This window comes from Pelodiscus sinensis, chromosome 3 (assembly GCF_049634645.1).
Source record: "Pelodiscus sinensis isolate JC-2024 chromosome 3, ASM4963464v1, whole genome shotgun sequence".
Classification (NCBI taxonomy): Eukaryota; Metazoa; Chordata; order Testudines; family Trionychidae; genus Pelodiscus; species Pelodiscus sinensis.
Genome location: NC_134713.1, coordinates 194818515 through 194844642, shown reverse-complemented (window position 1 = coordinate 194844642; position 26128 = coordinate 194818515). Strand labels below are relative to the sequence as shown.

The 26128-nt window shown below is 42.6% G+C and overlaps 2 protein-coding genes across 6 annotated transcripts in view; one reads left to right on the top strand and one right to left on the bottom strand.

Moving 5' to 3' along the window:
* The window catches only part of CFAP61 (cilia and flagella associated protein 61), a 200512-nt gene extending 197511 nt beyond the window's left edge, over positions 1-3001 (bottom strand). For 2 of the 5 annotated variants that reach the window (XM_075925780.1, XM_075925784.1), the window contains exon 1: positions 2852-3001. The gene's annotated coding sequence lies outside the window, so the exon portion shown is untranslated. Of the gene's footprint in view, positions 1-2790 lie in introns of all 5 variants that reach the window. The other 3 variants (XM_075925782.1, XM_075925783.1, XM_075925781.1) reach the window with 3 other exon arrangements.
* CRNKL1 (crooked neck pre-mRNA splicing factor 1) lies at positions 2926-25832 on the top strand. Its single transcript, XM_075925786.1, has 14 exons — positions 2926-3112; positions 6844-6996; positions 9378-9469; positions 9568-9726; positions 10079-10245; positions 10939-11117; positions 14011-14181; positions 15813-16004; positions 16949-17008; positions 19105-19185; positions 21959-22198; positions 23890-23991; positions 24962-25210; positions 25575-25832. The coding sequence occupies exons 1-14, from the start codon at positions 3065-3067 to the stop codon at positions 25740-25742; spliced, it is 2061 nt and encodes a 686-aa protein (XP_075781901.1). The 5' UTR covers positions 2926-3064; the 3' UTR covers positions 25743-25832.
* The last annotated feature ends 296 nt before the right edge of the window (positions 25833-26128 follow it).

Genomic DNA, 26128 nt, shown 5'->3' with positions numbered 1-26128 from the left:
CAGGCTCAAATTGGATGTAGTAAAATGTTTAACACCTAAAATATTACTGTACAGTCAGGGAATTTTTTAAGTGGTCTACCACTCCATTAAACAGTTAGTAGGCATTTATATTGTGCTCATCATCATAGTAATATCTGTCGATTTCAACCTATTTGTTCAAAAAACATTTTTTTAAATCAACAACAATATTTACACTACAGGAGCAGTGGAAGGCTTTACAGGATAGCTTTAACTCAGATAATATAAATAATGCGAATATAAATCTCTTTTGCAGTTTGATGTGCAATGTGTTTGTAGTGTCCTTACCTATTTGATGATTTGCATACTTAACAGTTTCATAACATATGTGATATTACTTCAGTTCAACTGTGATTAACCAACAAAAAACTTGGTTAGCTTTTCATTCTGTTGCCACCTAATTTTTTAAAGTTGGCATGTGTACATACCAAGTACTATCAGAATTTTAGAAAACCCTTAAGCTTTAAAGGCATGCAAATGAACAGTTCAAATAGCATCAGAGTGCATAACTCATATGCGGGAATACAACGCTGCCCATTCAAAAAATACCAACCTTAACTATGCTCCTGATCCCCATCCAAATGCTAATTATAGACAAGAAAAGCTATAATACACATCCACCCTACAGTCATATATATTTCCAGTATCAGCTACAACCCCCGATAAACCAATATCACCCCAATTATAGCTCACACCCCCAATATAATATGGGTCAGAGATACCAACATATATTTTTATCTTCCCTATGTAGAATAGATACGAGCCCACCACAATTTCCCATTATGATCAAGAGGCCATATGCTCTCATATAGAATCCTAGGTCCCAGTCCTATAAGGGGTTTTATTTGCAGATCTCTGTACTTGCACTGAGACTAGTTTGTTTTATTGGAATTTCATTAATGTGGTTTTATGGGAAGAACTGCAGCGGCAGTGAAAAAAGCCTCTATATAAAACTATATTGCCTCTATATAAAACCATGGTATGTCCACATCTTGAATACTGCATACAGATGTGGTCCATCTAGCCCAGTATCCTGTCTGCTGACAGTGGCCAATACCACGTGCCTCAGAGGAAGGGAATCACAACAAGTTTTTCTTCATTCAGCGCACAATCTGTGGAACTCCTTGCCAGAGGATGTGGTGAAGGCTAGAACTTTAACAAGGTTAAAAAAAGAGCTAGACAGATTAATGGTGGTTAAGTCCATCAATGGCTATTAGCCAGGATGGGTAGGAATGGTGTCCCTAGCCTCTGTTTGTCTGGAAGTGGGAGACAGGAGAGGGATCACGTGAGGATTACCTGTTGTGATCCCTCCCTCTGGGGCATCTGGTATTGGCCACTGCCGGCAGACAGGATACTGGGCTAGATGGAACCCATCTGTACACAGTATTCAAGATGTGGGCATACCATGGTTTTATATAGAAGCAATAAGAAAATTTCTGTCTTATTCTCAAGGCTTGACAAGCGGCAGCGAGCCCCGCTCGCCAGCCGTGCGATTTGGCATGTTGTGCATGCGCAGACCACGCTACACATGTGCTGATCACGCTGTGTCGCCATGCCAGCTTAAAATCTACTCCCCCCAGGTGAGTAGATTGACTAATTTGTCGAGCCCCGCTTATTCTCTATCCCTTTTTTAATGGCTCCCAACATTTTACTTGCGTTTTTCACTGCTGCTGCACAGTGAGTGAAAGTTTTCAGAGAATTATCAACGACTTCAAGATCTTTCTCTTGAGTCGTTGTAGTCAAATTAGTCCCCATCATATTGTATATAGTTGGGATTACGTTTTCCAATGTGCATTACTTTACATTTATCAACATGACATTTCATTTGCCGTTTTGTTATCCAATCACTTAGTTTGGTGAGACCTTTTTGAAGCTCTTCACAGTCTGCTTTGGTCTTAACTATCTTGAGCAGTTTGGTATCATCTGCAAATTTTGCCACCTCACTGTTTACCCCTTTCTGGGTTTCCCAACCTATACCTTGTGACCCAAATATGGGTTGCCATTACATTTTAAAAGGTTTGCCAAGTATCTCCCCAGGTGGCTCTGCCCCCCCCCCCCTTCCTCCCTCCATTTTTGAATTGCCGTGGGTCATCAAGTCTTCCTGAATTGTCAAAATGGATCCTGATCTGGAAAAGGTTGGGAACTGCTAGATCATTTATAAATAAGTTGAATAGGATGGGTCCCAAGACCGAACTTTGGGGGACCCACACATGTTACCCCTCTCCACTCGAAAACTGACCATTTATTCCTACCCTTTGTTTCCTGTCTTTTAACCAGTTATCAGTCCACGAAAGGACCTTCCCTCTTATCCCATGACAACTTTCTTTTGAATCAAGTACCAGCCGTGGACATTCACCCAAAATACAGTTCACTGGTTCTAGTCTGACCCAGCGTGGCCGTTCTTACACTATGCAGCTACGGATTTATTTTCTCAAATAAGACCGTAAGAGCTGCTGGAGTTTTAGAAGGCCCACAGGCGTGGCCTCCCACCGAGCAATGGGGCGAGCAGGTTGGCCGCTGTGCCCCGCCCCAGTTGCGCCTGGCCCCGCTGCTGGAACTCATGGCGCAGCATTGGCCACGGCCAGCCCCGGGCCAAGGGGAGCTGCAGTTCTCGGGAAGGCCACCAGGGGGCAGCGCAGAGGAGGCGCTAGGACGAGCTCTCAAACGCGCTGCATGCTGGGAGCGGTAGGCGCCGTGCGGGAAGCGCGCGTTGCATGCTGGGCGATGTAGTCCCAAGGGTGAGGGGAGCTACGGGAGATGGGACCCGCTCACCACTGTGGCCCCGGCCCGGGAGCGCCCTTGCCCCGCCCTCCCAGAGCGCCGCGGAGGTTACCAGGGGCACGCAGCGTCCTGTGGACCCCGCCGGCTCAGCGCTATGAAGAACTGACGCCGCCGCCTCACCCGGGACGCAGCGACTCCGCCGCAGCCGTTGGGAGACGCGCGGCCGCCGCTACCGTGGCAACGACCCGGGTGACGCCGCGCGGGGTGAAAGGTGAAAGGTCAGCGCGGGGTGGAGGCAGGTGGAGTGCACAGCAGCGGCGGCAACATGGCGTCTACGGCGGCCGGGAAGCAGCGAATCCCCAAAGTGGCGAAGGTGCGGGGGGGACAGGACCCAGCGCTAAGGGGGGGTGCCCCCCGGCTGGGGGGGGGGGCGAAGGGAGACGGGTGGGGGCAGGGAAAGGCGAGGCGGTGCTGGGGGAGGGCACGAGGGTGAGTTCTCGGGGGCCGGGGTGTCTCAGGGAGGGAACTGGGGGCCTGTGACCAGGGGGAGGGGCCGCCGGGGGTATGGGGGGGGGAGAAGGGCGATGCCCCAGTGGACCAGGAGGGAGCTGAGGGGGGGGCAGTGAGGAGGGGGGGTCGCTGGCGCGAGCGCTGCTGCAACAGCTTTGGCTCAGTGCCTGGCACAAGCAGCCCGAGCCCAGCTACCAGCTTCACTGGGGGGGAACCACACAATCATGAGGGGCCCCCCCGCACTTCATGGGGGCTGTTGTGAGCCTTGCCGTTCCTGTCCCTGCTCTGCCTGAGTTGGTGCTTTACCACCCCCCGGGAGAGCAGCGATAGTCAATTTTACTTTAAGGGGCTGAATAAGGCAGTGCCCACAGCTTGCCACACCAAAGGGCTTTTCAGGTGTCTGCTCTGTAGCAAGCCTGCTACTGGCAAAGGTTCACGCCCTTTCCAGAGTAATATAACAGAATATTTGTTAGTCTCAAAAAATTAGCCATGCCATGAACAGTAATCTAACAAAATCTTGCAAACAAAATAAGGAAAAACACTAGTGTTATTAAAACATGCAGTTAGATTTCTAACATCTAATTTTAATTTCATAGTTATAAAGTCACATGGACATCAAATTTCCCTTTCCTACAGCCTGAAATATTGGTACTCGCACTATTCCTCCCTCCCCAGAAAAGTACTGCAAAGCATGTGGTCAAGCTAGCTATTGAAAGTACATCAATTACAGATCACCCTATGTTGCATAAGCATTTGATTAAAAGCATTCCACCATAAACTGAAATGTAAACACAATAGAACTAAGCTCTGATAAGGAAAAGTTTCTAAATTATATAGATGGCATGATGGTAGAAAACAAACTGAAGTGCATCTGGCCAATTCCCATCTGTTCTACTCTGTATTTTTCCTCCCCCATCTCTCTACAACACCCATGTACCTAGCCCAATGGTTTTCAACCCATTTACCATTGTGGACAGCATATGTAGCTCTTTCTCTATGTAAGGTGAGCCACATCTACACATTTTATATATACTATTTGCGTGGCCCTAAGGATGTCACATAGGCTACAGCTGTGTGCTGATTGGGCTGCTAATTAAGAACCAGGGCTCAGCCCATCCTGCCTCCAGCCTCCCTTCTGCTCTTACTGGACTTTTTCCACACACACCCCTGTCCAAGGGGAGGGTGCTGCAGTAGTATCCCTCTGCCTCTCCAGGCAATCTCAGAGGTTTCTTACTCCCCCTCCCATAGTAGGATGTTAAAGGGATGAGAAAGGAGTCATTCCCACTTATAGGGGGCAGGGAAAGAGGGAATGGAGACCCTGAGTTGCAGAGCTTTTTCTTCATCCTCCCCAACTCTCCTGTGAGTAGGGATAGTTCCTCCTGCCTTTCCTCTGAAACTAGGCTAGAGTCCTGAAGGGCAGGGGAATGAGACCCTCTGTGTCTGGAGAAGCTTTGATTGACTGTTTCTGAGGGTATAAAGGAGCAGTTGATGTCCTGTAGCAGGTCAAACAGAAAGCCCTGGTGACAGGGTTAAAGTCTATGAACCACCAATTAAAGAACAGTGTCAAAGAGCCATTCTTTCTCACTCTGGGTCAATGGATATTTAATTTATATGAAGTGAAGCAGCTCCAACAGTTTATATTGAGAGAGACCCATCTGAGAATAGTCAATACCCATGTGGTTTGGGCAATCACCTGGGATTCAGGTCCCTGCTCTGACTCAGTCAAAGCAGGAACTTGGACTGTAAAAGACCCAAGTTCAATTGACTATCCTGATTATTGGCTTTTCTGATCAAGTGTGTTTTTTTTTAACTGATTCTGATGAGAAATTCTGTCCGTGACCTGAAAAAACTTCCCCCAAAAATTTCATCAAAAATTATACATTTACGTGAAACGTTTTGGTTTTGATAAATCAACATTTCCAACAAGAAAAAGTATTGAAAAATTCCCACATCGCACTGATACGCATATCCTTAGCCTTATGGGCATGAATAATTATATTGAAGTCAATAAGAATACTCGTGTAGTTAAGTTAGTATATGAGTATTTGCAGGATTGGAGCCTTACTCTGTATTCCAAAAAATGTAAAAACTCCTGGTTTTATGCAGTAGAATCTCAGAATACAGATGTAAGTGACTAGTTGCTTCCCCCACTCCCCCTTGCTGCCTCTATATCAGATGCTATTAAAAACTAGTTCTGCCCAGCACAGACTCTGCGGGGAGGCAGAGGCACAGTGAGGAAGATGACACAAGTTTTCCTCATGCTGGTTCCCAGACGCTACAGCTCTGTTTTTAAATGTAGTAAGAGCCACCAAGCTGCTCTTACTAAATTTAAAAAGCAGAGCCGCAGAGAAACCCCTTATCGATTAATTGAGTAGTCAATGGAAATTCCAGGGACTATTCAATTAGCTTCTTAACCGCTTTTTAACATCTCAGAGCTATAAACAGCAGTCACAAATTGACCATTTAACCACACACCTCATTTGGAACTGGAAGTACACAATCGGGCAGCAGCAGAGACCAAATAAAGCAAATACAGTACACTACTATATTGAATGTAAACTACTAAAAAATGGAAAGCAGCATTTCTCCTGCATAATAATGTTTCAAAGATTAAGCCAATGTTCATTTGTAAGTTTTTGAAAGAACTATAATATTTTGTTTAGAATTACGTACAATGGACATTCCACAGGTGTTATATCAGAGGTTCTATTATACTTTACTTTTTTCCCAAGCAGATTATATTTATGTGCTTTGTAGTTGTTTTTGCTCTAATCCAGTCAGTAGTTTGTGTGACATTTTTTCAGAGGCACAGGGTCAACCTGAATTTGGCCCCAATTTAAACTTTCTAAACCCAAACTTTTATAAAACCTGTCATATCAGTAGAATGCTTACTCCATTTTTTAAAAAAAGATCAAATCAAATAATTTTTAAAACAAATGAATATTGTTCTTCAGTTTTGAAATACGATACTGAAAATGTGAAACAAATTAAACAACCAACATGGGGTTTTCATTGTCCAAACTGAGAGGAATGCTAAAAGCAAAGAGAAAACACAAATAATCAAGTTGGACATTAAAAATGTCTGTTTCATAATCCAGAACTATCAGTAACATAGGTTAAAAAAAATTGTCCATGATATTTTTAACTGGTAGTACTCTTTTATTGAGAATATCATATTTTCAGCTTTGCACATCATATTATAAAACAAAGTCCCAGATCTATTCTTATATTTAATTTTTTTTCCAAGGTAGGTGGTGACATTTGTCCCAGATATACTTTCATGAATACTCTTCCATGCCTTGTTCCAACATTTTCCATCTTTTGGCACTCCAGACAGAGTTACAGCTTCTGAGTTTATGATGTTTTTATGGGGTGACATGGACACTGTAAGGAACATTTTATATTTGGTGTCTAATAGCAAACTTAGTTCCATTTATTTCTCAGCCAGTCACCAAATTGTACTTCTTTGTTTAGTTCACATAATAAACCATTGGGTCAGCTCACTTTCTGGTTTTGGGTTTTTTTTTTTTGTTTATTTTTTAAAGAGATAGAAAAATATAAGAGTATCAAAAACCATTTGTTTTTCTTCTGAAGGTGAAAAACAAAGCACCAGCAGAAGTCCAGATCACAGCAGAACAGCTCTTAAGAGAAGCAAAAGAAAGAGAACTTGAACTTCTTCCACCACCTCCTCAACAGAAGATCACAGATGAAGAAGAGCTAAATGACTACAAGCTTCGAAAAAGGAAGGTAAGTGCACAAGTATCTTGATGCTTCTGTACAGTACTAAGAATCTAGCATATTTATAACTTTACTGAATGATTTCATTCAATTTCATTTCAATTAATTTCATTCTTCATTAACTTCAAAGAGAGAAAATAGATATTTTGTGATTATAAGGTAAAAATCACAAATAGCTGTTTAAGGGTGGCTTTACCTGTTTCTTTTTTTAAAAAATGCATAATTGTTTTTAAATTTGGATTTAGTAGCATATTGAAACTAAACTTCTTCCATTATGATTTTGTATTGTAAACTATATTTATGCTATTAATGAGTCGATTAGAGTCATGCGAGGCCATATAAAAAAGGAAGAGTAAAAATCAGCCAGAGGGAGGGAATGATTGCATGTTCATAGTTTCTTCAGTGCTAATTGAAGCTAGTCTCGAAAGCAATGTTCCCTCAAATTTTTTGTTTCCATAGAGCCCTGTATGGATACAAAATTTGTATCTGAGTCTATATCTGCAAATCTAAGCCATGAATATCCACACCAGTGGATGTGGATACTCACAATATAAAGCAGATATCTGCAAGTTTGCAGGGTTCTAGATACAAAATTTGTAATCACATCCATAGCTGCAAAAATGAGCCACAGATATCCATGTATTTACAAGGCTCTGCATATTGGGGCACACAACCAAAATCTTTCCTCATGTGGACAGTGTGTAGTGGAAGAGGGCCGAAGGGTTGGGGTGTCGGAGAGGCCTTAGGTCTTGGGCAAAGGCTTGAGGTACAGGAGTGTGAGGGCTCCGGATGAAGATGCAGGCTCTGGGGTAGAGCCGGAGATGAAGGCTGTGAGGTGCAGGAGGCAGCTCAGGGCTGGGGCAGAAGGTTGGAATTTGTGGGGGTGGGCTGTGAGGATTCTCACTGGGGCTGTGGGCTTTGGGGTGGGGCTGAGGATAAAGGGCTTGGGATACTGGCTGCTCCTTGGAGAGAGGGTTCCAACAGCCTTCTCAGTGCAGCAGCTCAGGGCCAGGTGAGAGGCATCTCTCTACTGCCCAGCAGTTCCAGTAGGAACAGCCGGGGAAGAGCACCTGTTTCCTGGTTAGAGAAGTTCTGAGCTAGGCTGTGTGAAGGCCAGGAAAGGGGCTCCTGTCCCCCAGCTGTAGCACAGTGCAAGGGCCAGTGGGGCAAGGTGTGTCACAGCTACAGCCCTGAGCCCCTGGCACAGGGCTTAATAGGCAGCTGCTTGGCCACACAGCTTAGAGCAGGGGTTGCAAAAGGGCCTCTGCGGGCCAAATCCAGCCCATCAAGCGGGTTGATCCGGCCCGCAGAGGCCCTGCTGCTCCCCCTGCCCCAAGGCCAGTTAATTCCTGGGGGGCAGGGTGAAGTGCATGAAGTTTCCTCCGCCCCGCCAGAGAAGTTTACTCTGTCCAACCCCACCCTGCGAAGAGCGCGTGGCACTTAGAAATGCCGCGTGCTCCTTGCAAACGGGGGCTGGGGGTGGGGAGAGTGCAAAGTTTCCTCTGCCCTGCCCCCACCCTGCAAGGAGTTTGCAGCACTTAGAAGCACCATGCGCTGCTGGCAGGGCGGGAGGAGGCTTTATGTGCTCTCCCTCCCCCAGGCCCTGTTTGGCCTGTGGGTGGGGGAGCATGGGAAGTCTCCGCCCACTGCCCTGGGCATGGATGCTTAGTGGGAGGGGGGGAAGGGGCTCCCCCACCACCAGACCAGTCATGGTCTGTGGGTGGGGAAGCCTGGAAGCATCCTGGTCCTGCCCCTTGTGTTTGAGACCCCGCAAATATTACTATTAAAATATCTAAACAAAGGGTTTTAAAAACAATTTTGAAAGCTGTTATAACTGTTAGTCCATCTGCGTTACAGATAGACACAGGATCTTACAAGCTTACAACTTTCCTGTGACCTAACCCAAGATCGCAGAAAGTTGACCGAAGGTACGGAATTCCAGCTACATTATTCCTGTGAACAATGTAGCTGGAGCCAACGTACCTTAGGTTGGGTTACCACCACCGGGAGGGTAGATGGAAGAAACTCTCCCATCAACTTACCTTACTCTTCTCATCAGGGATAGAGCACAAGGGTCAACTGCAGAGCAATCTGTGGTTGATTTGACAAGTCATCTTCACTAGACCCTCTAAATCGGCCACCTGTGGATCGATCTGAAAGCATGGATCCCCACTCTAATGTAGATCTAGCCTTAGGATATCTCTGAATTGTTTAGATCTCAAAGGTATTCTGTTGTAACTTGTGTTTAAACAAATTGTAACACATTTGGAATTTTTAGTCCAATCTACTGCTATCTTGTTTTTAACTTATCAGTAAACATTATCTTATAATGGGATCTCTCTGCATAGTGAAATTTCACTTTTAAAAATAAATCCTAACTTTCTTCTTAGACCTTTGAAGATAATATAAGAAAAAACAGGACTGTTATCAGTAACTGGATAAAGTACGCACAATGGGAGGAGAGCCTAAAAGAAATACAAAGGTAATTATGAAGATGAGCATCTTGCTATCAAGAATATGTGCAACTAATACTGCCAGAGTCCTTGAACTGCATCACATACAATGCCACTTGCTTTCCAGGGCTCGTTCCATCTACGAGCGTGCGTTAGATGTGGACTACAGAAATGTTACACTCTGGCTGAAGTATGCAGAGATGGAAATGAAGAACCGCCAGGTTAACCATGCCCGGAATATCTGGGATCGAGCCATCACTACCCTTCCCAGGGTCAATCAATTCTGGTGAGTTTTCAGATAGTAGCGCTCGCTAGTCCACCTCTCATAATAAAAGCCATTGATCTTAGTGAAAAAGAAAAATGACCGCATGTGAAAATCCAGCGTTTTCAGCATCTCTGGTGGGTTTTTGTTTGAGATTTCTGCAAGCTAATATTAAAAAGGAGACTCACATTGGAAATATCCCTCCCCCCACTTTTCTTTTCCTTGGGGTTGTAATCTCACCAGCACAATGGGGCTGCTGGACAATTCTGAGATGCAAGTAATGAATACCACCAAAAGGGCTACCTATAAGTAATACATTGGTTAAGTACGTTTCTGAATGATTGTCAATGTTAGGTCTGGTTTGCCTTTTTTAAAGGTACAAATATACCTACATGGAAGAGATGTTGGGGAACGTTGCTGGAGCACGTCAGGTGTTTGAACGCTGGATGGAGTGGCAACCAGAGGAACAAGCCTGGCATTCCTATATTAACTTTGAGCTGAGATACAAGGAAGTGGAGAGGGCACGCACCATTTATGAGAGATATATCCTTTTCAGGACATTGTCTCTTGCACTAATATTCAGATCCACCTTTTGGGTTTCATCGTTATCCATCTGTTCATGCTCATGAATTTGTATGTGACTTTCCTCCGCTTTAATTATAATGTGAGCAACAAATACTGCTGATACCTAGGAATGCACACAGTGGGGAATTCTTTTTTACTGTTGTGAAAGCCAATTAAATGAGAATAAGTGTCCAGGAGGAAGCTTGTAATTTAACATTGCCACAACAGGTGTATATTTTTGGGGAAAGTGCTTACAATGTAAGCACTGTAACCAGCATCAACAAAAAACACCCCAAAATAGTAAATGGTACAAAGCACAGATGTGTTGTATATGAGATTTTAAACGGAAACTTCCAAAGCAAATAGCTGAGGAAGAGGGTCCCTTCTCTCTTTTTAGGTATTCGTCCCTCCTTAATGCTAGAACTACTAAAAGTTTCTCCTCCTCTTCTTATTTTATATTTTTCCCCTTTTTGAATTCACTATCTTTCCTTCCTAAAAACTATAGGAACCCCACTGTGTTTTGAACACCCATTAATCCCCTTCTACCTCTTGGGAATGTTATTTGCATGATTCATCTTAAACTTGTTCTCATGTGACTCGTGGTCATGTAACCCCTGGGAAGGATGGGATTTGAACTGGAGAACGGTTGCCATTTCCTTAATATTTCCATACTTGTCATTGTGCATCCTGATGTTAAGAACTGGATCAAGTACGCTCGTTTTGAAGAGAAGCACAGTTACTGTGCCCATGCAAGAAAAGTGTATGAGAGAGCAGTGGAGTTCTTCGGAGAAGACCATATGAATGAGCATTTGTTTGTGGCCTTTGCAAAATTTGAGGAGAACCAGAAAGAAGTAAGAGCTTCGTAAAGTGTATTGAACTAATATAAAAATGCATATTGTTGCATGTGGTCCTCTGGGCCATTCAGACTTCTTTTTGGCTGTAGTTTTCTAAGCATCTTGACTGAGCTCATATTAGGGATGTTAAACCTTAGGTTTAGCCGATTAAGCAGGATCCCACTCCTCTCCCTGCCCCATGCGCGGGGCTCGCAGCAAAAGCCAGCAGCCCCAAGTGTGGGGGAGAGATGGGCAGTGGAAGCTGGCTTCTACTCCTGGCTCCCCCGGGGCTGGAGCAGCACTCCACCTACAGTGGGCCACAGGAAGGAGGTTGCTCCCAGGGACTAGTTAACCGGTGCCCGGTCTCACCCCTAGCTCATATTACTTGTGCTCAGAATGTAGTAATGCAGCTGTTTTATTTGTGCCTTTTGTGGATATCAAGGGAAACTTATTCTTCTTATAACTTGAGGAAGACACATTGCTTGCCTTCAAGAGACTTGGACTCTGATCCAGCAAACATTTATGCACATGAACTAATGGGATTAACTCAGTGGGAATACTCACGTGTACATTTCTGCAAGATTATGGCTAGAGCCCCCAAAATGCATATGTATATCAGCAGACCATGTTTATGGATTGGATGCAGATATACATTTCATATACGTGCAAGGCTCCAATCATGGCCTAAGTTTGTCTTTTTACCCAATATGTGAGCAACTAGCAGTAAATGGTCTGTTAATTATAAAAAATTAGCTATGTTTCATCAAATAACCTACCTGGGAATGCATGGAGCATTACTAACAATACACTAGAAACATCCTTCGAAGTTAAAACATAACACAGAACAATCCACCCTCTTAAGAAGTTTAAATAAGAAAGAGAAAAGGAAGGGTGGGGGCCAATATAGGGAAAACATATGATCCAATTTGTTATTTACTATATATTTCTGAGAGTTTGTTTGATCAGCAACTCCTCTTAAAACAGTGAGAGCTCGGACCATCAAATTAGGCAAGCAGCTTCCTCTTAAAGCAGCATTTCTCAAACTGTGGGTCGCGACCCCCAGGGGGGTCGCAACCAACTTACAAGGGGGTCGCAGCTGGATCCAGGTTTTTTTCTTGGAAACATTTGTCTCCTCCTGCGGGCTCTGTCCAGTTTAAAAAAAAAAAAAAAAAACATGAAATACCAGACGGAAGCCTGGCAGGGACAATTTTCCCCTGCCGCGTCTGGGAGGGGCAGGGGAGTGAGGAGCGCTGCAGAGTCTAGGGAAGGGGGGGACAGGCGGGGTCAGTTGTCGGGCGCCATGCTAGGGGGGCGCCAGGCTGGGTGGGAGTGGAGTGCACGCTGCTCTGGCCAGCATGAGCAGCAGAGACCGGCAGCTGGCCACGTGATGCCTCCCCTATAAGCTGCGAGCTGAGGCAGCCAGGCTGGGCGGCAGGAGCAGCCACTTTAAAAGTAAGAGTGTTCCTCCGTGCCTGGCTCTGCGGAGGGGAGAGATTTGATCTGAGCGGGGCTCCCCACGCTGAGGATGCCTGCCTCAGGGGGAGGGGGGATTGCACTGGGATGGTGAGGTGCTGGGGGGGCCTGCCTCAGGGGGAGTGCACTGGGATGGGGGGCGCTAGGGGGGCCTAGCTCTGAGGCAGGGGTGAGTGCATTGGGATGGGATGGGTGCATTGGCAGTTAGTGTGCAGTCCCAAACTGGACAAAATGGTGCAACTGTGGCTTCCGCCCCCTCTTTTTTTGCTTAACAAACTTTGGTAAGGGTGGGGGGGTCACACAATTCATGTAGCATTTTAGGGGGTTGCGGTATCACAAAGTTCGAGAACCCCTGTCTTAAAGCAATGTTAAGGGTTTGGTTATGCCAGGAAAATGGGATATGCCTAGTATGGGATAGCTTCTCACAAAACCCAACCAAAAAGAGACAGAATCATCAAATCACCTACAGTCCTCAAAACTGACATAACTGAGCGAATGTTGAAAGAGACTGAACCAAGTTGAGCCAGAAAAATAGGATGAACCTGGAAAAGGATTGCTTTTCAATAAGCCCTACGGAATAGAGTTAAAACAGAGAAATTTGGAGTAGTGCTCTGTTTTGGCGCAGCTAAATCAGTGAGTAAGGTTTGAAAACTAGAAGAAAATGTTATTGGAAACCAAACTGATGGATAGCCTTTTTTGTTGAAACATAGCAAATGATAAGAGTTTATAGGGATGAAGAAAAGATACACTTGATGGAATTCCCATTAAAAAAATACTAACAAAAAAAATCAAACAAATTTTAACAATCACTTTTGCTCCTTTCTTTGATCGTAATGCCATGATGTGGGGTAGAAGGCAAGTCATATTTCAGCTTAATTGATAGTACTAATACAATTATTCAAAGTGTTGTTCCTCATTCAGCCCTCATGAAAGAATGCATGTTAGCCCTGTGATTTTAAAAAAAGGCAAAACCTTTCTATTTAAAAGGTGTTATGTGCTCAGTTAGGGTATGTCTACATAGCAGCATTACTTCGGAATAACTGACGTGATTTCAAAATAACAGAAAGTGTGTCTCTATGCACCAAGCCATTATTTCGAAATAATGTTGGGATGGAGGATTTCTTATTCCCACTCCTGTAATCCTCATTTCACAAGGGAAATCGAAGTAAGAGTGTTCTTCCTTCGACTTCCTGCTGTGTAGACAGCACCAAAAGCCGAATTACGCTATTTCGACTTCAGCTACACAATTGACGTAGCTGAATTGCGTATCTTAATTCAACTTTTTCTCTGCAGTGTAGTTGCGCCCTTAGAGGTTGAATGTCTGTTTCCTTTAGCACATTAATCTACTACTAGCTATGAATTAAGGGGAGCAAAATAAAGATGTTTTTATAAAATGTAGCACAGGTCACCTTAATTTGTCATGTGTTAATGGTTTCAGTTTGAGAGGGTGAGAGTGATCTATAAATACGCCCTGGATAGAATTCCAAAACAGGAGGCCCAAGAACTCTTCAAAAACTACACCATCTTTGAAAAGAAGTTTGGAGACAGAAGAGGCATTGAAGATATTATTGTCAGCAAGAGGAGATTTCAGTACGAAGAGGAAGTGAAAGTAAGTGTTGATCTAGAGGCTTACAGATGTGTAACATTCTTAGGTACCCAATCCAATCTCCAGTGCCGAATGAGGTTCTACTGCTTTTGAGGCATTGCTTTTAAAGGACATGTGTGGTCATATAAAATAATTTAATTTTTAGTTTAATCGTAACCTATCTGCAAATGATGCAATAATTGATCTGGAGCGCCTCATATCACATGTAAAAGGTCTGGCTGTTGGATTTAATGGGAACTGGGCTATAGGGGGATACATTTCCATTGAGTGGGATAGATTCAGTTCCACTACATGAATTTCAGTAAGTGTAACAAAACTAATCTAATCTTGGGTTTGTTTTGTTTCAGATTTTTTTAAATGGTTAGGATTGAACACTGGCTTTAAATACAGCATTTGATTTGTCTTGCTGATTGTCAAACCTGCCAACTCTTTCCCTCTCATCTAGAAACTTAAACATTCTGGGTATTTATCTGATTTGGAGTCTACAGCTTTATGGTAACATCAGAGTTTGGGCTGTAAATGTGACATATTCCAAAATTGCCTGCTAGGATATGGATTATTAATCTTTTCTTTGTCTCCCATGGTATTGCCAAGAAATCGATGCAGCAGAGGAAGAATTGCATTTTCAAATTTCTAAGTAGAAATGTTGAGGGAGGGATTGAAATTAGTGTTTTAATTGTCTTCCCCACTTCTCTTAGTTGCTGTAATACCACTCGATAACCCTTGTAGTCAAATAAAATTAAAACCAGGATTGTGTTCTTTTGGAACATTTACTGTATTGGCAAATTGCACTAAAGTCAGTTATGAGATTTAAGTTGAGTTCATATACTTGACCACAGATTTGTAGAAAGTATCTTAGTTTTGTTTAAATAAGGGTACGTCTAGACTACATGCCTCTGTCGTCAGAGGCATGTAGATTAGGCTACCAGACATTGTAAAATGAAGCGGCGATTTAAATAATCGCCGCTTCATTTAAATTTACATGGCTGCAGCGCTGAGCCGACAAACAGCTGATCAGCTGTTTGTCGGCTCAGCGCGATAGTCTGGACGCGCGGGTGTCAACATCAAAGGCATTTGTCGACCACCCAGGTATGCCTCCTGGGATGAGGTATACCTGGGTGGTCGACAAATACCTTTGATGTCGACACCCGCGCGTCCAGACTATCGCGCTGAGCTGACAAACAGCTGTTTGTTGGCTCAGCGCGGCAGCCATGTAAATTTAAATGAAGCAGCGATTATTTAAATCGCCGCTTCATTTTCCTATGTCTGATAGCCTAATCTACATGCCTCTGGCGACAGAGGCATGTAGTCTAGACGTACCCTAAGTTTGTGCGGTGGTGGAAAATCTGGCATGCCCAGAATTGCTGAAACCATACAATGGTGACAATACTTTTCAGGCTCTAGTTTGTTCATTTGAACCCTCATGAATATCTCCTCAGGTAAAATCTGTAGAAATGCCTTAATGACTTAGACACTTGAACATTTTTACTGTTCATTAATATTTCAGTGGTTAATTTTCAAAAAATACCCTAGATGTATACATTTACAGAATTACACTATTCTGCTTTAAACTATAGGGAGAGAAATGTGTTGTTGTTGTATTACTGAAATGGTTTCCGATTCCTTTCTGGAAGGCTAATCCCCACAATTACGATGCATGGTTTGATTACTTACGATTGGTTGAAAGTGATGCAGATCCTGATACAGTACGTGAAGTTTATGAAAGAGCCATTGCCAATGTTCCACCAATTCAAGAGAAGAGACACTGGAAGAGATATATATATCTCTGGATCAACTATGCATTGTATGAGGAACTGGAGGCAAAGGTAAAACCACGAGTCTTCTCTTTTCTCCCCATCTGTCTTTGACCTGCTGAGTAAGTTGCTGTCTGGTTCTGAGATTTTTATTATTAAATAAGCAAAATCTACTAACACACATTTTATTTGAGAAACTGAAATGGGGTTTGGTTTTCTAGACAGAGTTATTTTTCTCTGGAAAATTTAACTGTCTCCTTCTCATAGACCTTTAAATCATATGCTTATCTCTGGTAATGTGCCATAAATTGAATAGCGATTTTGCAGAAGTACCCTGGATAGTTGCTAATGGCACATCCTCCAACGTTTTCCCCAATCCATACTGATAAGTTTATTGATGCAGAAAAGTAGAACCAAGCCACCTGAGACTTTACTAAGTTACCCATGGCAGTCTGTTGTCTGAACTCACGTAGCGTTTTCAAATTCAGTAAAACTCTTTACTTTTATATAGGGAATGTCTGAATTCCTCCTTCTGGCCTCAGGAGGCTTTGCGGAAATGGAATAAGTTCCCACTGGAGATAGAACCTCCTTTTTCCACGTTTAAAGCAATACAAATTGATTATAAAGTTTTATTCAGTATGATCACACAGCATCTTAGCTGCTTTGTGTTGTCAGAGAGAGAAAAGCTATTCTTCTACAAAAACAATCCCATTATGTGGGCAAAAGGTCTGTAACCATGACCATAGTACTTTGGCTTAAAAAGCGGTCTGTACTCTTTATTATAAAATGAAATCTTGAAGGGCCAGCTTTTTAGATTAAACATACAAATAGATGGGCAAGTTGTTTGTGTAAAAAGGTAGTTTAGCTTGCACAGTTCTAAACATTTAGCATTAAACATACTCCTCCAAAAATTCCTTTGTTTCAGAGTTTAGTTTATTAAACCAAGATTTCATTAGAGCTATGCAATAGCCTTTGTATTGACTAGACTATTTAGCCCACCTTACTTTTCCTTCTAGGATCCAGAACGAACCAGACAGGTTTATCAAGCATGTGTGGAACTCATTCCCCACAAAAAGGTACGGCTTTTCTTATGGGTCTTGCATAAAACTCTGACTGGCTTAAAACACACATGCAGAATATTGAATGTCCATGTCTACGTGCTCATCCTTGGTAACAAGATCAGTTTAGCTGGTTCCCTCTCAATCAACTGGGGAGGCAGGACTCCTAAGGTATGTCTAGCCTACATGCCTCTGCCGACAGAGGCATGTAAAATAGGCTACCTGACATAGTCAATGAAGCGGGGATTTAAATATCTCCGGCTTCATTAAAATAAAAATGTCCGCCACGCTGTGCCGGCTCAGCTGACCTTCAGCACAGCACGCGAGTCAAGACATGGATCCAGTCGACAAAGGAAGCCTTTGTTGACCACTCCTGTAAACCTCGTTCAACAAGGCATGAGGAAGCAGTTGACAAAGGCTTCCCCTGTTGACCGATCCGCATCTTGACTTGTGCGCTGTGCCGACGATCAGCTGAGCTGGCACAGCGCAGCGGCCATTTTTATTGTAATGAAGCCGGGGATATTTAAATCCCCCCTTCATTGACTATGTCGGGTAGCCTGTTTTACATGCCTCTGTCGGCAGAGGCATGTAGTCTAGACATACCCCTATAGGCCCACAGAAGCATAGACATACCAGTCTTTCTTCTGGAATGTGACAGAGGAGGTTACCCCGGATTTTGATTAGGTTCCTTTCCAGCAGTAGATATAAAAACTGCTTTCCTCTTTGCTACACTGTTTTTGGCTCTAATGAATTTGAGTATAGTCCCTTATTTAAAAATTATTTTAATCAGTACATAATACCTAAATGGGCATTATAGACATCTGGTTGGTGTTTATGGTGTATGAATAACAGCAGGCCAAATGGGCTACTTAAATGTCCCAATGTAGGGATTGTACTCATTGAGGTATTTTTCGGTTCCTTTTTCAGAACATTGTTTACACATTGATAACTGTAACAAGCTGAAATAAAGTAAAGTCTGTCATATTAATGATTTGCTTAATATTGTCCCCAGGCAAGCCTTATTTCCTCATTTAATTAAAAGAAAATTTTAAAGTTGCTTCTACTGAAATAAAGAGAAGATGCTATTCTGCTTCAAAAAACAGAAACTTGTGACTTAGTGAAAATGCCAATGTAGGTTTTGTTTTTCTTTTCATTTAAATCAGGCTTAATGTTACAGGTCAAGAAAAATCTTTCATGGATTAGCCTGGTTCACTTGGAGTCAAGCCTTTTTTATTATTATTATTTTTATCTTCTTTCTTCCAAATACAGATGGTATTAACTAGATTTGTTTTGTTACAAGAAATGAATTTTAGTTTTTGTGTATATGGCTGCTGGAAACAATTCTGTGACATATTTCCTTTTAATTTATGGCATTGTCCTAATCTATGCAGTCCATTCATTTCTTAAAGATACATCTCAAATGCCTTAATTTGCAAACTATAGCATTTTGCTTCCTGAGGGAAAACAGTTTCTGCCAGTCACTGTCATGGGTTCACTTACCAGTTGGCCATCGCGGGAATTACCTTTGCTACCCATCGTGTCCTGCCCATAGACATCACTGCCTGATGACCCTCTTCAGTCCAAGCATTGTAGCATCCTCTTCATGATTTGGCCCCCGGCCAGGCATGCAGCTCCTATTGCTCCCACTGGTCTATGCCAGCATTTTCTCTGTCCAAGATGCCACAGGTCTCTCAGCCTGCTAGAGACAGTGCTTACTTCTTGAGCTCCAAGCACCAACTGAATCTGCTTTGCCCTGCAGCTCCCTTTCATGTGAGCCCATGGGCCCTGATTGGCTGTCCTCATACAGCCTGCCTTTAATTGGCTGCTTCCCCCACAGTCTAGTCTCCCTAGGCCTCTAACTGCTTCTCTGCCAGTGCAGGGTGAATGCCCATCATAGTTACGAATAAAATCGCTCTCTTATGAAAATTGTTTGTGTAACATTCGCCTGTTCAGCAGAAGAATAATGTTCATTCAAATAAGACCATCTGTGCAGTTACAGTAATATTACTTAACTCTACACAGCCAGTAAAAAAGGGAAAGAATTACTGAAACTACATTGTTAGCATTATTTGCTCAGAATCTAAGCCAAATGTGTTTTGATCTTTTTCTTCCAGTTTACATTTGCCAAAATATGGCTGTTGTATGCCCAGTTTGAAATAAGACAGAAAAATCTTCCATTTGCCAGAAGAGCTTTGGTAAGTAAAGAAAGATGAGGTTAATTGGTGAATTGTCTTTTTAGGAAATTAAAAATTTTAGGGGTAAGAGACTTGGAAGAACTTTGAAAAAAGTCTCTTTACAACTCATCTGAGCAAATCAAAATGTCTACCCCATGTCTGAGACCTGCGCATGTCCAATGTATGCTGTCGTATTTGAAAGAGAAGCATGGCTTTGGTTAGAGTTTTGGATAAGAGCTGGAAGTAATGGAGTTCCACTTGTTTCAGCTGGACAGTACTCAACTGAGAAGCCAAAGAATCAGCTTTCCATGCTAATTGGTACTTGGATTGAAAACATTTAAAAACTACCCTTGAACTGTGAGAGCTCCCAGCATCCAGGTAATAGGACTTGTCTCCCGAGACCTTTGAGTGCAAAGACCAGAGTGCTAGCTAAAGCCATCCTGCAGGCTGCAGACAGTCTCTCGTCTGGCCCTTGCATGGAATTTAGGTACACATTAGTGACTCTCCAAAGATGGAGTTGGCTTTGACAGACGACCCCTTTAAATGACAATCTCTCCCCTTCTCTCCATTCATGGTTTTCCATTAGGTTTGGTTAAAGGCTGTGTGGAGACACCTGTTTCCTTGTGGATAAGCCAGATCAGGGTTGCTGTGTTTCAGAGTGGCAGAGCAGGGTTTGGGAGTATGAATGTCCTCACTGGCTGAAAGTGCGCCAGCTTGATCGCTGAAATACTGGGGGAGCTTTGCCTCCTGAGCTGGACTCTTGCCCTTGGCTGGTCAAATGAAACAGAGGGTTAAGTCCATTGTGAAGTTAATGTCTCCCTGCAGGAGGACAGTCTGCCATCTGTGCTGCTGCTAGCGTTTTGGTCAATGCCATCTCTTCTCACTGGCCCACTCACCAATTATCACTCCTTCCCATATGGAGATGGGTGAGTCAGTAGGTTCTAAAGTGGTGGTTGTGGTCCCATTTAGAAATCTTAGGTTTCCTTCATCTTTTCAGAAACCTGGTTTTGAGTTGGGTGTATTAAGGAAACTGTGCTTAGTTCCTCAATTGAAGATTTCTCACTGGCTCCCCTTGAATAGTACTGGCCACCAGCTTGTGTTCATACAATGTAGTCCCTGTCTGGCCTTGACTTTGCAGCTCAGATCCAGCCTGTTCTTACTTGAAACACAGTCCCAAAAGGACATAATCACGCTTCTGTCCAGAGAGCTCTTCTATGAGGTATATTGCAAGGTTCTGTTCAGGCACACCTGTCCACAGTCAACATGCATGAGGCCATGTGGAGAGAGAGGCTCCTGCTTTGGAGCTGTCATCAGCATGCAGACTGTTCTGCCTCATTTTCATTGGACCCATATGGTGTGGGCTCTTTGCTTCCCCAATATTTGAGAGAAATCGGGAAATTGGCTGGAGCTTAATCTGGCTAAGATAAAGGTAAAGGGAGGAGAAAGAGAGGCAAGAATTGAGTGGGTGCAGCATGGTTGTGCGTGTTGAAACTGGTGACTTGATGGGTAATACATGTAAATGGAATGCTTATGCTAGCTTGACTGATGGCTTCCTTGATTATGTTGATAGGCAATACATGTGTGTCAGACACCAACTGTAAGGAAGGTTTTGTGGGAGACTACATGGAGTGGGTTGAGTTTGCCTGTGAGCTAATGTAACTGACTCTTTAAACAAAAGATTTAGATACCGTGCTTTTTAATCAAGATTTGTATATTCTTTCATTGCCCTCCTCAGAAGCGACTCAAAGGGGTGTGAGTTTTGTTTTTCCAACATCACAGCTGCAATGCAGGAGACAGAGCACTTCTCTTATCCTAGTCCTCAAGCATTCCCATGTGAACCTGTTTAGTCTGAAAGGCTGTCAGACTATGAAGCACAGAATGTTAGCTGTTATACCTGTTTCCAGCTGAATTAAAAGGAACCTTGGCTGCGTCTAGACTGGCATGATTTTCTGCAACTGCTTTTAATGGAAAAGTTTTTCCGTTAAAAGCATTTGCGGAAAAGAACGTCTAGATTGGCACGGATGCTTTTGCACAAAAGCACTTTTTGTGGAAAAGCGTCCGTGCCAATCTAGACGTGGTTTTGTGCAAGAAAGCCCCGATCGCCATTTTCGCCATCAGGGCTTTTTTGCACAAAACAGTTTTTACCTGTCTACACTGGCCCTCTTGCGCAAAAGCATTTGTGCAAGAGGGCTTTTCCTGAGCGGGCGCATCATAGTATTTCTGCAAGAACACTGACAATCTTACATTAGATTGTCAGTGTTCTTGCGCAAATTCAAGCGGCCAGTGTAGACAGCTGGCAAGTTTTTCCGCTTTTGCGGAAAAACTTGCCAGTCTAGACACAGCCCTTCAGTCCTTTTCTAAGCTTACTTGTCCTGAAGGCAGCTGAGGGTTGTGCAATTTAGTGTGAGGGGAGGAGGTCCCTGAGACAGTATTTATTAATATGTGATTCACACTATCAATATATTTGTAGACTCCTTACCTGGAGGATTGTGGCTGGAGCCAGAAGATGAAGAACTGATGTGTGTGAGCTCATTGTTGAGTGATGAAGCCGCATGGAGAAACATGATAAACTTAAACACTATCTGAAACAAGTTACAGTTTTTCTGGCATCAGAGCATTTAGATACTTTGCACATTAGTATTGTAATGGTCTGGTTGAGCTAGGACTAGTTATATTTCAGACTAATCCTGGCTGAAATTAGTCACTCAAAAGTTGAATATAAAGGCTAGTACTGAACAGTAAAAAAGCATTGAAAAAAGCATTTTAGACAGGTATTGATTTTTTTACTTTATAGGGAACGTCCATTGGTAAATGTCCAAAGTACAAATTGTTTAAAGGTTACATTGAACTGGAGCTACAGCTGCGGGAGTTTGATCGCTGCAGGAAGCTGTATGAAAAATTCCTAGAGTTTGCACCTGAAAACTGCACATCATGGATTAAATTTGCCGAGTTAGAGACCATCCTTGGTGATACTGACAGAGCTCGGGCAATATATGAATTGGCGATTGGCCAACCTCGGTTAGACATGCCAGAGGTAAGGGGGTAAATGAACTCTGAAGTAGCCTGTTCCTCAACACGCTCTGCCTGGTTAGAAAAGAATCAACTGATCTGCTAATAGGAATATAGGTATGTTCCATTGTGAAAAGTCCTGAGGCCCATCTAATCCAGCATTCTGTTCCTGACAGTGGACAGCTGCATCTTCAGCACGTGGTATGTAAGTCCACCATAGACAACAGTGGAGTAACATGCCTAAGGGAATATTTTCCTAATCCTAAATAATTAGCAATTTGCTTGTGACTAATAGCATGAGGGCTGACACTGCTTATATCTCATCCTAGCTAGTATATAATTGGGTCTTTGTCTAATTATTTTCTGATTTTTGTCTCAGTAACTTGTGGCTGTAAATTCTAAAGTTTAACTATGTATTGTTCTTTTTTCAAAAATGTATTGTCTGAGGCCTTATCTTCACTTACCGGATAATCAGGTCTCCAGTGATTGATCTTCTGGGGTTTGATTTAGCTGGTTTAGTAAAGACTCATTAAAATCAAATGCTGTGTGCACCCTGTCAACCACAGTTACTCTTCACAACAGCCAGGAGTAAGGGAACTTGACAGGAGTGTTTCTCCCATTGACTTCCCGCAAAAAAAAAAAAAAAACCCACACGATGAAAGTTACGTCAACTCCAGCTATGCAATTCACGTAGCTGGAGTTTTCCATCTTGTATTCATTTTCTCTGCCAGTGTAGACTTGGCCTCAGCATCAGATGGGCTTGCTAGTCAAGGCAGATTTTTGTTATGCATGTGTGTAATTTTTATGTATAATGTGAAAGAGATAATTTACAAGTTTAGATGCTTTGGACACTACTACTCAGCTGCCTTCTGTTGCTTAAAACATAATGGCTTTTCTGAGGCTGCACTCACGTTTGTAGTTTCCTCCTTATATAGCTTCTAGGACATGCCCGTTCATTTCCCCAGTTTCTCTACTCATGGGCTTAAACTATTGTTTGTAAGATATTTCCCTTCCTTCCTGACTATTCATACCTAGTGTGTTTGGTCTCTCCAGTTGCAGTTACCTCACGTTAATTACCGCAGTGGCAAATTCTCTCCCCCACTTATTTCCACTGCTCACCGTCACTTTGGACAACTGGGGAAATGGTGTCTTGTCAAGCAACTTACTGCCCACAGGTCTCATTATTAAATTGTTCCATCTAACTGTAAGCAGTTCACAAATCCAAGTTTTGCCTTAGTGCAGAAATCTCCTCCCCCATTTGATCTTTTACTTCAATGTCTGCCATATCAAAGGTGGCTTTCCAGCATCCTCTCTTCAAACTGTCCAAAAGCAGAGCATCAAATGGTATATATTCTGCCTCATTGTTAATGTCTGTCCATTGTTTTTCTGGCTCTGAAATCCTTTTCAGCCTCTCTTCATCTAAATTCTAATGATCAGATGTCATCTCTCTTGGAAGCCCAATGTTTCATTATGTCCAGAACAAGTTATTGACTCACTTGGTGGTGGTAGTGGCCATTGGCCTGTTATCCTTATCTAGAGCTAGAGCTTAGAGGTGCGGTTATGTTTGTCAGTAATATCTACTACTGCCATAATGTTGAAAATTAGTTGGCCAACTTTCTGTTCAGTAACCTCTATAATTTCTTAAGACTTATACTGTGAAGTGAACAATCATAAACGTCAAGAGTTTTGAACTTAGATTGACCCATTCTCTCTCAGGTTCTCTGGAAATCCTACATTGACTTTGAAATTGAGCAAGAAGAGTATGAGAAAACAAGAAACCTATACCGCAGGTTGCTACAGCGGACACAGCATGTCAAGGTAATGATTGTGTTCTCACAAATGATCATGTGTTTGAGATGCCAGTGTCAGAATGCTACTTATGGGGAATGTCTCTCTCCGCTACTTCAGCGGTATGGCATTTTAAAGTTAAATATCAACATTATTCTGTGGGGACCTTCGTGACTCAGGACACAAGTAAAGGGAAAAAGTTAGTCACTGTTCAAAGACATATAGAGCGAAGAGATCCATAAGGCCATCTACATATCAGAAAAGGATCACTCTGCAGAGGTTCTGGGTTATTAGGATTTATGGAGACAACACTGCTTCTTACCCCAGATTTCCTGAGCTTCCCACTTTTGGAAAATCACCATAATTTTATAATGGCTATAAAATTAATTAAAAAAAACAACAACCCTAAATCTGTTCTGCAGAGCATGTCTATTCTTCTGAGCAGCCAGGCCTCTTTAACTACAAAAATGGCAGCTGCTATGACAAACAACCAGACTTAGCAATGTGATTTAGATCTATGATTTGACTAAAATCAGCCAGGTTTATTATGACCAAATGTAATTGCCACCAGCTGGCTAAGTGGCTTACAAAAGGTGAATCGGGAGTGTTAATTCAGTATGTTATGGTTAGGCTACAAAAAATGGCAGAAAACAGAGACCCCAAATATAGAGTGAATAAAGAAAGATGCTTGTCTTCCACCTCTAATGATGCGGGGGGGGGGGGGGGGTCTCTAAAATGGGGTTTAAGGCAAGATTTCTACAACACAGACCTTCAGTCCTGTTCAAACTGTTTACCTGTTTAAAAGAGGTATCGACATATTCTTTAGTACTAAAATGGGTCCTCTACTAAATATTACTCAGACACGAGTTTCATCTGGCTGGTTGTTTTAGTCCTGTGCACTGCACAGGTAGTTCCAGCTTGGCCACAGCCCCCTGGTTTTTATTTTAATTATATTTTCACAATGGAAGTTTAATTAGGTTTTGCTCTGCTTTTCCCCTAGGTATGGATCAGTTTTGCTCAGTTTGAACTTTCTGCAGGAAAAGAGGAAAGTTTGTTAAAATGCAGACAAGTATATGAAGAGGCTAATAAAACAATGCGAAACTGTGAAGAGAAGGAGGAGAGACTTATGCTTTTGGAATCCTGGAGAAACTTTGAAGAGGAATTTGGAACAGAGAGCAATAAAGAGAGAGTAGATAAACTTATGCCAGAAAAAGTCAAGAAGAGGAGAAAATTGCAGGCTGAAGATGGGGTAAGAATAAAGGCTGGGAAAATAACTTTCTATGATTGTAGGTGGCATGTTGTTTGGATACAATACATTATTATAATACAGAATTTAATTTAGTAGAACTATATGCATGGTGTTATTCCTGAGAATAAAGCTAAGGAAGTATATTCAGATCTCTCGTCTGCATGCACGCTCCCTTTTAATTACATGTAAGAGAAGTGACAACATTGACTGGCAGTGGACTCCAGGGCCCACTGATTCCTTAGCACCATGCTTGCTTGTTAGAGAGGAGTATTCCTGGAACTTACATTAATGTTTAGCTCACTGTGAAAGCAAGTGTGGGGTTCAGACCAAAACTAACCTCGGACTTATACTTTTCTTTTTCTAGTCCGATGCTGGCTGGGAGGAATACTATGATTATATCTTTCCAGAAGATGCTGCCAACCAGCCCAATCTCAAACTGCTTGCTATGGCTAAACTTTGGAAGAAACAGCAACAAGAAAATGAGGCTGAAGAGATGGATCCAGACAAGGACATTGATGAGAGTGAATCCTAGTACTTCATGTAGCTCCTCCTCCTCACCCCTTTATATTCAATTTTTGTACAGCGCGATTGACAGAATAAATGTATTTCGGTAACTTTTTAATACTGTTCTCTTGTTTTAGAAGAGCCCCAAGTATGTGATCCCTTTCTTACAAAAATCAGTATGAAGCTCAGCTAACAGTCTCTGATGACAGTAGCTGGAAACAGACCACACAATCTAATTGGTTTTCTAAGACTTCTACAGTGGGACTTCACATACTTTCATTACATGCCAGTCTGCATGTTTCACTTACCGAAAAATTAACACTTGACCACCACTGTAACAGGCAAGTTGAGTTTAACACTCTATCCAGCTGCAAGGTCGTTAGAATAGCTTGAAATATCTGGTTCAGGAAAATA

Coding starts and splice junctions, on each gene's coding strand:
- CRNKL1 (XM_075925786.1), top strand. CDS start 3,065: ATGGCGTCTACGGCGGCCGGGAAGCAGCGAATCCCCAAAGTGGCGAAG. Junction 10,246..10,938: donor ACGCACCATTTATGAGAGAT/ATATCCTTTTCA, acceptor ATATTTCCATAC/TTGTCATTGTGCATCCTGAT. Junction 25,211..25,574: donor AATTGCAGGCTGAAGATGGG/GTAAGAATAAAG, acceptor TTCTTTTTCTAG/TCCGATGCTGGCTGGGAGGA.